Source organism: Punica granatum, chromosome 6, assembly GCF_007655135.1.
Source record: "Punica granatum isolate Tunisia-2019 chromosome 6, ASM765513v2, whole genome shotgun sequence".
NCBI lineage: Eukaryota > Viridiplantae > Streptophyta > Magnoliopsida > Myrtales > Lythraceae > Punica > Punica granatum.
In genome coordinates, this window is record NC_045132.1 from 8,454,170 (window position 1) to 8,465,062 (window position 10,893).

The window sequence follows — 10,893 nt, forward strand, 5'->3', positions numbered from 1 at the left end:
TTTAATAGAAATCATTATTTTAGTTACAAATACTTATTCATTAATATATAAAATATTTATGGTAACATTATATTGAAGACTAGTTTTTTTTACCCATTTGTTGCATGGTACTTTTAGTACAAATATAATTGTATTTACATATTTAAACTTTAATTATTTTCGGTTAAATTTCAAATTTTAATTCTTTATTAAGGAATTGTGATTAATTCATATATTACTATTATATTACAAAAGGAGTAGTGATGTAATTTTTTTAACTTTATTATTTCTGCAATCCAGTAAAAAATTAAGTTGCCAAGTTTATAGGATAATTTTGTAATTATCTTAAATTTTGAGGATATATCAAAATTAAAATATTTCATGTCCAAACTATTATGCATATATTAAAATTCTTAAGCATTTTTATTTATAAACTCTTAATTTTTATTCATTTATTATTAATTTAGTCCTCCCAATTATACTATATATATATATATATTATTAAGTATTTTTACTTCTAAACTCTTAATTTTTTTGCATTTAATATTAATTTAGTCATATTTAATCCTATTCATATATATCTGCAATTATTACAGTGCACTCAACATAATATATGAAGATATATAATACATTTACTTTTCTATCCCTATGATATAACGATATTTATTTTTATGACTCTATTAATTGTCATGTAGTCAAACATATATATATATATATATATATATATATATATGACGTTGTATCCCCATAATAAATGGGGTTTAAAAAGTAATTTTATATATAGTGTAAGGTCGTAAAGGTAAATGTCTATATAAACAATTATAAATGTATATACAATTAGGACTAAATTAGTAAAAGCATATAAATTATTTAATACTTAATAATTTTATTATACAAGCACACTCTTGATTTAAAATATATAATATACTCAAAATATATAGATAAAAAAATACAATTTCTTAAAATAAATATCTATAAAAAAACTTTTCAACGTTATCAGTAACTAAAAAAAATCTAATATATGCAATAGGTATGTTTCAATATTGACCATTTTTAAAATAGTAATACATAAATTCATTTAAAAATATATCTAGAATTGTATCCCCAATAATAAATAAGGTTAGAAAATAATTTTATATATAGTATAAGGTCATAAAGGTAAATATCTAAATAAACAATTATAAATATAAACAAGTAGGACTAAGTTAGTAAAAGCATATAATTCATTAAATACTTAATAATTTTATTATACAAGCACATTCTTGATTTAAAAAATACAATATTCTCAAAATTTGTTTATAAAAATACAATTTCTTCAAATAAATACCTATAAAAACTTTTCAACATAATTAGTAACGAAATGGAAAATCTACTATATGCAATAAGTATGTTTAAATATTGACCACTTTGAAATGATAATAGATATATCTATTTAAAAATATATATAAGGTTGTATCTCCAAAATAAATAGGGTTAGAAAACTAATTTTATATATAGTATAAGGTCATAAAGGTAAATATCTAAATAAACAATTATAAATGTATATACAATTAGGAATAAGTTATTAAATGCATATAAATCATTGGTACTTAATAATTTTATTATACAAGCACATTCTTAATTTAAAATATATAATCTCAAAATCTATTTATAAAATATAAAATTTCTTAAAATAAATATATATAAAAAAACTTTTTGACATAATTCATAATTAAAAGAAAAGTCTACCGTATGCAATAAGTATGTCTAAATGTTGACAACTTTTGAAATAGTAATAGATAAATTTATTAAAAAGTTATTAAAAGTTAATGATTTGCACTTCGTTTTTTTACAAGATGCACATATGTCATCCATTACAATTTTTAGAAATTGATATATAAAAAAATGTAATATGTTTTCTAAGCAATATCATTTTTTCCATTCATATTGGGTATAATAATTCATTTTCAATTATTCTAAATTTGTTATTGTATGCACTAATATTTGATACTTTCGATTTAAGAATATATATAATTTCATGAAAATTTCAATTGTGATCTCAAAATGTTTTAAAATCCATCTATTCTGAATAATAACCCGTACATCGCATGGGCAAAAAATTAGTTTATATATAGAAAGATGCCTGTATGTCTGTATTCAACGACCTTCCCATGTATATGGCAAGGGAGTAAAGCGTAATGTACTTTACAAACCGTTTGTAAGTTACAAAATTTATATCTTTCCTGACCGCTCAAAAAAAAAATCTTTCCTGATCATGTTTTATAGCAAGGAAGAACTAATAAACTATTACAAGCAAACACAATCATAGCCTACATAACCCACGTGCTTCACGGGTTGTTCCCTTCTTCGCCAGAATTTACTGTTACGTGGAGAAATAGGCCTGCCTAAAATATTTTTATAGTGCTATCGACAAAATAATTTTTTTTATAGGAATCGGAAAAAGAATTATGGGAAGCTATATAAATATTCATATCTTAATGGACAAGTCAAGCAAAATAAATTTTAAGGCTCTGTTTGGTTTCATAGCAACATTTTAAAGTTGTGATTTTGATTTTGAATGATTGTTATTTTGACCGTTTATTGGGAACATGTGGACCCCACATTTCAGCAAAATCGTTTGACCGGAAGTTAGGGTTTTACCCGGCCCCTACACAGCTTCTTCCTTCACGAGAATGCTCTAGAACAGAGTCGGGCCCCCTCCTTCCCCCCGCCCCTCTTCCTTCTTTGATCGACAACGAAGAAGTGCATCCGTAAATCTCGGTACACCCGTCAGCTTCGCGTGCAATCGTGCCCGCTCCCCAACTGTCAAAGCCTCCTTTCTTGTCAGTTTGAGCAGCACACGAATTCGGCAAAATTCGGGCCCCTACCACTGCCATCTCGTAATTAAAAGGGTCGATTGCGGTTTCACGGTTCCATACCCAAATCCAAGGTAATTTCTTCGCCTCCTTTGCGTTTGTGTTTGTGTTCCGTTTGATTCGTCCGACAGGATTCATGGGAAGTGGAAAAATCTCAGCATACTGATGTTATTAGCTATCCATTGAGGTATTTCGGGTTAGTTTCCAGTCCCGATGATCTTGATCAGTACTTTGTCTTTGATTATAGATATGTTGGGCACCTGAAACCCTAAAGTGAAGTTTGAATTTTGTCTCGGCGTTCTGAATCTTGAGCTGAGATGGTTCGTTGCTGCAGAGTTATAGAGGCTTGATTTTTAATAACTATTTGTGTTTGGAAAGTATGGACGGTGCAATTTACTGGTGCCTGCCTGGTATCTGTTAATCAATGCCCTGAGTTGATCGCTTTTGTGGCAACAAATTTGGGACTAATGCCTCTATCGCCAACTCTTAGAAGCTTACTGCATCCACTTCACTACATCTTGCATCAGCTGAGTTAAGGGTAGATAAAGGTGTTATGTTTGATTTGCCTAGATACGATTGTCCTCCTGATGAAAAGAAGTAAAATCAGTTATGCTTTTGTATGAGTTAGCAGCCTTATTGTTTTGTAGTTGATTTCCAAACAACATAAATAAATTTCTATGAACTATCCATCGTTTTCTCCAGAGATTTCAAGGCCTGGGGCTCCTATAGAAAAGAGTGTATCCATCTCTTTTATGGTGTGGCGTGCAATATTTCTATACTTTCACATGCATTTACTAGTACTCTTCTAAGTATACCAATGCCATAAATATTGTTTATACTGTGTAACAGGAGGGCGGCATCGACTTAGTTACCACAATTTAATACTTCAAGGTTCTATCGCCGCAAGAAGACCCTCGACAACATAGTAGACTACTTGCCACCGACCTACTCTGAGTTTATAAAGCAATTTGAATCAAGCAGGTAGGTATTTTCATCGATGGAGATTCAGTATTTCTTTTTAAGTTTACATTTTGAACAACACTTTATGTTGCTGCATTGGAACATAATGTGCTTGTGGCCTCGCTATGGCATTCTTTCCTTGCATTTATCTATCAATGCCTCTAGTCCGTAATACACTTTCAGCTCATAGCTTCTACATGTCTTGCATGTATGAGTGTGTATTTGCCTAGTTAACCTTTACTGTTGTATGTGCATTATTAAGTTATCGGTACTTCTCTGCAACTGAGATGGCTCCCAAGGGTGATGGCATAGTTGAGTGGACCGACGAGCTTGAGAGTGCATTCGTTGACATTTTGGTCGATAAATTCCAAAGGACGCATACATCAAGTTGGAGAATGAAGGACTGGGAACAGATAAGTAAGGAACTGGAAGAGAAATTCCCAGGTGTGATTCTTGGCGGCGACAAGGTCAAAACAAAAGCACAAAGGATGAAGACACAGTACACACAATTCACCGAGTTGATTCAGCACACAGGAGTTGGTTGGGATGGGCCGACTAACACCGTGAAAGCGAATCCTGATATTTGGGACAAGTTTATCAAGGTACTGGACCGCTTACTCTTTCTTTCAAGTTGCATATTTAACGCAAACTCGTTGTAACTAAGTATTGCATGTTTATAACATGTAGCGGAACAGTAACTTCAGGACTTTTCGGTCAAAAGGATGTAAGCATTATGAGGCCTTGAAACTGATATACAAAACATCGTCAGCAACAGGGGGACTACGAATTTCATCAACCGACCCACCTCATAGCCCCCGATCCTATGAACGCATAGAAGAGGAATTTCTAGCATTACGGAACAGCCGTGGCAAAGAGGCTATCGATCTTGCAGAGGGATCCGGCGACAGTGATGATCCAATTGATGAAGCTGAGGAACCTGTCGTCACAGGGTCGCGGCGACGCGTGAGAAAGAGAGGTTCAAGCAACAAGTCGCAGTTGCAGGAGTTGATCGACTTGTACAAGGAAAGTAAGGTGAAGAAGGACAAAGCGAAAAATTCTACCCCTCCGGAGTCAAAGAAGAGCAAGTCAGTGACGAGCCCAGAGAAACCAGCACAGAACAGCATCGGAGAAGCCATGGTAATCCTCAATCAAATGAGGGGAACAATTTCTGTACGGGAGTATCTGGCCGGTACAGCACGTATTACGGAGGATGAACGATGGCGACAGGCGTTTGTTTGGATGTACGAAGAAGCTAGGCGCGAATGGTTGCACAACCTTGTTCATCCTTGAACAACCGACATTTTATGCTCATATGTGTTTGTTACTTTCGGTTTTTTCTGTTATGACATTAACCAGACCCTTGTTTTCCTTTACTGTTATGTTTGAACATGATTGTCTTTGATAATGCATTGACTATGTCTTACGAAATGTTATTCCCTTCGGCAATTGTTGCTATTTGTTGATAATATATCATGTTAACGTTTGTTTATTCAGCTCGTCACCTTCAACGGAAGAGAATTATGGCAAGGTATGCGAACTCAATGCGATATGATAATTCATCCAGCGATGATGACGACAGCAGCGTAGATGATTTGCCCGTCCTTTTGGCGATCCACGATGCAATGTCTGAACAGCAAGTCCCCCGTGCACGTCCTTGTAGAACGTCGGCACTACGAGGCAGTGAGTACATTAACGAAGTGCTTTCAAATGACACAAGATGTTACGAGAATTTCAGGATGGACCCTCACGTATTTCATAATTTGTGCGACACATTAAGAGCAAACTGTGGCATTCGAAATACAAGGAAAGGTATGACCGTCGAGGAGATGCTTGGAATGTTCTTATTGGTAGTTGCACATAGCACTCGATATGCCGTTGTTGCCGAACGCTTTCAGCATTCTAAGGAGACGGTCTCACGAGCATTCAATTTAATACTTCAAGGACTTCATTCGTTAGTGCCAACGTACATAAGACCGAGTTGAGGAGCAGCCAGAAATTCGCGGATGCCGACAATGGTATCCATTTTTTAAGGTAATTATCGTACAGCTGTCGAAATTAACTTCTATTCTTTTATTACATGTACTGTAATTCGTATCGATTTTTATTATTACTGCAGCATTGCATCGGGGCAATTGATGGAACTCATGTTAAAGCTATTATGCCAGCTTTGGTGAGAGGCGCGTATCGCGATCGAAACGGTGACATAACGCAAAATGTTCTTGCTGTTTGTTCCCATCAAATGATATTCACTTATGTCATGACCGGATGGGAGGGTTCGGCACACGACTCTAGAATTCTTGCTGATGCCGCAACGTTACCGACATTCCCTGCACCACAAGGCGGTAAGTTGTTACTTTCCATATACCATGTTCTCTTGTTAAGCTCTTCTGTATTTCGATAAACATATGGAACATCATATATATACATTATTTGTACATGTCTGCACGCAGAACAATATTATGTAGTTGATGCGGGCTTCCCAAATGTGCCCGGTTATTTGGCCCCTTACAAAGGACAACGGTATCACCGCAGTGACTTCAATAATGACAATCCTCCAACGACGATGGAAGAGTTGTTTAATCAGCGTCACGCATCCGTTCGTAACGTTATAGAACGGTGCTTCGGTGTCGTGAAGAACAGATTTGGAATATTGCGGGAAATGTCAAACTTCAGACCGCGTCGTCAAGGACAAATTGCGCTTGCCTGCTTTATGTTGCATAATTTCATTCGGATCAATAGTTATCGCGATAGCTCATTTGAGGAGTATGGTGATGCGTGGCAATATTATGATGAATTTCGTAATCCGCCTCAACAAAATGGAATCCGAAATGATATTGACATGAGCAGTAGGGAGATGGATATAGTACGTGACCGTATTGCATATCAAATTTGGCACGTTGAAAGAGGACAAGCCTATTAGTATTTACAAGAACGGGTGGAGTTGAGAATTAATAGTAATGGAATTGTATTATGAAGGAGTGAAATGTAATGTTTATGTGTGGGTTCCACTTTTATTGACTTTTGATGTGTTGTTTTGTTTTGTAGTGGGTAAAGTTGAGTTAAAATTGTGATTTTAAGATTGTATCCTAAAACCAAACACCACCTAAGTTATCATTTACTGAACTATATATTTGTTACTGTGCAGTTCAATGAGTTGAAAGTGTTCCAGCAAAAAAAAAAAAGGTTGAAAGTAAAGGTACACGGAATCTTCAAACAAATTTTTTATGCTTTTTCAAATAAATTACACCTTTCAATTATTAAGCGCATATACCTTTCAAACAACTAACGAAAAACCTTTCAATGAGTAACATGTATGATAAATATTTGGTGAGTATTATTCAGTCATTTGAATGAGTAACGTTACATGTAAATGGCAAACAAAAGTTACAGTGACTAATTTATCAAAAAAAAAAAAAAGTTACCATGACTCTACATACTTCCACTTGTAAGCGTATCCATTGGTATATACTCATCTACCTACGATAACACTCATTGAATATTTATTCTCCTGCGCGCTTTTCACATATAAATGAACAGTCACCTTTTTCTCTCTGATTTACTTCCACCGGAAAAAGGCATCACTGCAAACACACTGGAGACGGCAGAGGTATGGCGAGGCGCTTGAGGCTCCGTATCTCCCGACTCCTCCAGTCCTGCCGCTCCAAGGACCCGACCTCCCTCCCCTCCGACCCCGTCCCCGTCCCTTCTCTCCTCCCCCGGCCCCCTCCGTCCCTCGGTGACCCCAGCCGGTGCTTCCTCAACGCCTGCCACGTCCCCTCCTCCCTCGTATCCTATTGCCGCAGCTGCGGCTGCGGCGACAGATCATCTCGCATCAACCTTCGTCGTACCGGATCGCAGAAGTTCCAGTGGAAGCAGGAGGCCGGCTTCCATGTTATTGTGGCTGCCGCCACCACAGCCACCGCTCCCCGCAGGAAAACGTACAGCTCATCGGCCTCCGATGGCGGCCGGAACACTCACGCGCCGCCACCGCTGGAGAGAAGGAAACGGCGGCCGAGGAACAGGAAGAGGAAACCGGCGTCCTATAGGCCGCGCATTAGCACTTCCTCAGGTGAAATGCTGCTTGTGCTCGTCTGTTTTCTATTCCTCTTTTATTTGGCGATTGTTATATGCTGTGCATTTTCGCCGATCGAGACAGGTCATAGCGGGCTCTTCAGCAGCGAGGAAACCGACAACGGGAGAGAAGGATTTCACGACGAAGAGTCGGCGGAGATGCTCCTCATTTCCTCCTCTAGAAGCTACTCCACCGACTCGTCATCGGACGGTATCAGAAAAGAAACTGAAGCATCTGAGACCAACAAAGCCATGAAGAAGAAGAAGCGCAGCCGGAGGAATAAGGGGAAAGCTAGGGGGAGTTACAATCCGGAGCCCCAGGTGGCGATATCGTCGCCGGCCAGGCTCTCGGCAGTTTTCCGGAAGCTGGCACCGCCATGTGTGGTGCTGGAGGGTCAACCGGCGGCCAAGGTGAGGGAGAGCTTCGCGGTGGTAAAGAGGTCGGATTGTCCTTACGAGGACTTCAAAGGGTCGATGATGGAGATGATCGTGGAGAAGGAGATGTTCGAGGAAGAAGATCTCGAGCAGCTCCTCCTCTGCTTCCTGTCCCTCAACTCGAGCCGCCACCACGGTGCTATCGTCGCTGCCTTCTCCGAGATCTGGGAGGCCCTCTTTGGCTGCCGGAGGTCGTCCACAGCATCCGCATTTATCCGGGACATCCAATGACATCTCTATTTACCAAGTACATATGAATTATGATGGATCAGAAACCTATGCAGGAAATTTAGATGATTTTAATGTTGTCCGATCTAGTTCTTTATTAAATCAGTTTTCTGCTGTTCCTGCTCAATATTAGGTAATGACATTATTGTAGTTCCTGTAATTAAGGGCTGATCATAGACCTGAGGTACCGAGTTCGTCAGGCATGGATTTCACTCCCTGAGAACTGAAACCGAATTCGACGAAAAACAACCCTTAGCAAGTACAGTTTTCTTGGATTGAATAGCAGGTTACCTGAATCAATATAGGATAATCTGCTAATCCATTCTTCTTGTTTAAATGAGTAAAATTGGTTCTACAACTCATTAATTGCGTTAGTATTAAATTTTTATTGACTTATATGGTCTCGGGTCCATTTTAGCTTAAACGCTAATGCCCTGTTTAGAAAAATCAAAATCATGATTCTAAAATTACACTAACAATTCAAACGCAGTCTTAATTTTAACTTTAACTTTAACTCAACACATTACACAATAAAAACACACATTTCCCAACTCAAAAATTTTAACTTTAACTTTAACTCAACACATTACACAACAAAAATACACGTTTCCTAAATCAAATTTATAATCACATCTCATTTGTTATTTTCCACAATCAAAATCAAAATCAAAATCAAAATTACTTTAACTCTAAATCCAAACGCACCCTAAAACTCCTTAAACACTCGTCATAAGCTACCTTGGAACTAGACCGAGTCACTCTCGGGCCGACTAATATGAGACAACATAACACTCAGCACCTACAACATTCAGTTCACAGGAGAATCATAATATTCCATAATATCAACAAATTAACATCCTTCCCGGGCAAAGAGAAATTTTACCAATGTATCCACATTTTCATATTGCTCTCGATATTAAATGTTCCGCATTTATGGCATGTACATTTTAGGGCGATTCTACAGTAATTTTTTCAAGAATTTAATTTTATATTTTTTCGGTGTGAACATTGATATTTGAAAATTTAATTACGCTAATCCAATCGAACCGGGTCAGTCCACTAAGGAGTAAAACTCTTACAGCATGGATTTTCTACATTTACAAGAACTTGAATCCTAGATCTTGCTTATGCGAGTGTCGAACCGCTTGAATTAATTTACATTTGTATTTTAATTTTTAAAATTAATAAATGAATATTAATTATATACATTAATTATTACATATCAATTATTAATATAATAATTATATTATAGAATATATAATAAAAAATTTATATAAAATAATATTATAATATTATTTAACTTTGTCGCCTGGATAATACTGAAAGGGATTTTTTTTCTTTTTTTTTCTTTTGGGAAATAAGACATCAAATTGATGACAATATAATTGAAAGGATTATAAGCTCTATTCTTACAATTTTTCAATTCGCAGTAAAAACAACACTTTTTGTCTACCTATGAATCAGATAATACTATGATACTTTTCTTCATTCTATTTGTCCTCTACTTTGCTTGTTCGAGTCATAGAAATTCCATTTAATCAAGACGAAAGTGATTTAGATATATTATCTAAATTGTTAAAATCATTCATAGATATCTTTTATATCAGAATTCAACTAATTTATCCAGCAAAAAAGAATTCAACTAATTCTGTAAATTGGGAAGAATTTCTGATAAGTGCAAGTCCTTCCCTCACTATAATTACTCCCGAGGTACTTTTGCTCAGCCGCTAGCTGTAATACACGTATTGTTCACTGATAATTACTAAATAGCATACCCATAATTCATATCCACTTAGTACGTTACTAAATAGCATACATGTATTGAGCCCGATGAGGAACTAATGTATTTTCTCTCTTTCTTTGTGAGCAGCGAGTTGAATTTCGGCATTACAAGTACAAGCCTGCACATCAAGGTTTAAGTCTAATTCGTCCCAAAGAGACTTCAATTTGAAATAATACTCGGAGACTGACATTTTTTCTTGTCCGAGTAGGCAAATATCGATCTTCAATTGATGAATCTTTGTTTCATTGCCCTGAGAAAAACGCTCCTTAAGATCGTTCCAGAGCGCTTTTGCGTTCCTTGCCTCTGCAACTCAGTTATGCAAATCTTCATCCAAGTGATTAAAAATCCACGAGACTAACATTGAATTACATGTCACCCACTGCTCATGGTAAGCTCCTCATTTTGCCGGTTGTGTTATTTTGCCTTCGATAAAACTGAGCTTGTTCTTAGCCTGAAGTGTCGTTTGCATTGCTTGAGACCAAGTATTGTAATTCCTGCCATTGAGTTTGAGGAAATAAATGAGCAGTATGCCTCCACCCGAAGTATTATGGTATGCGGCTTTCGACATGATGATGGCTCAGA

General features: G+C 36.6%; 2 protein-coding genes across 2 annotated transcripts; both read left to right on the plus strand.

Moving 5' to 3' along the window:
• The first annotated feature begins 4,060 nt into the window (after positions 1 to 4,060).
• Positions 4,061 to 5,186, plus strand: LOC116212012. The gene is made up of 2 exons (XM_031546581.1): positions 4,061 to 4,396; positions 4,482 to 5,186. Exons 1-2 carry the CDS (start codon positions 4,082 to 4,084, stop codon positions 5,082 to 5,084), a joined length of 918 nt encoding a protein of 305 aa, XP_031402441.1. The 5' UTR covers positions 4,061 to 4,081; the 3' UTR covers positions 5,085 to 5,186.
• A 2,095-nt stretch (positions 5,187 to 7,281) lies between these two features.
• Positions 7,282 to 8,790, plus strand: LOC116210272 (transcription repressor OFP7). Its single transcript, XM_031544122.1, has 2 exons — positions 7,282 to 7,863; positions 7,951 to 8,790. The coding sequence occupies exons 1-2, from the start codon at positions 7,404 to 7,406 to the stop codon at positions 8,529 to 8,531; spliced, it is 1,041 nt and encodes a 346-aa protein (XP_031399982.1). The 5' UTR covers positions 7,282 to 7,403; the 3' UTR covers positions 8,532 to 8,790.
• Positions 8,791 to 10,893: the final 2,103 nt, after the last annotated feature.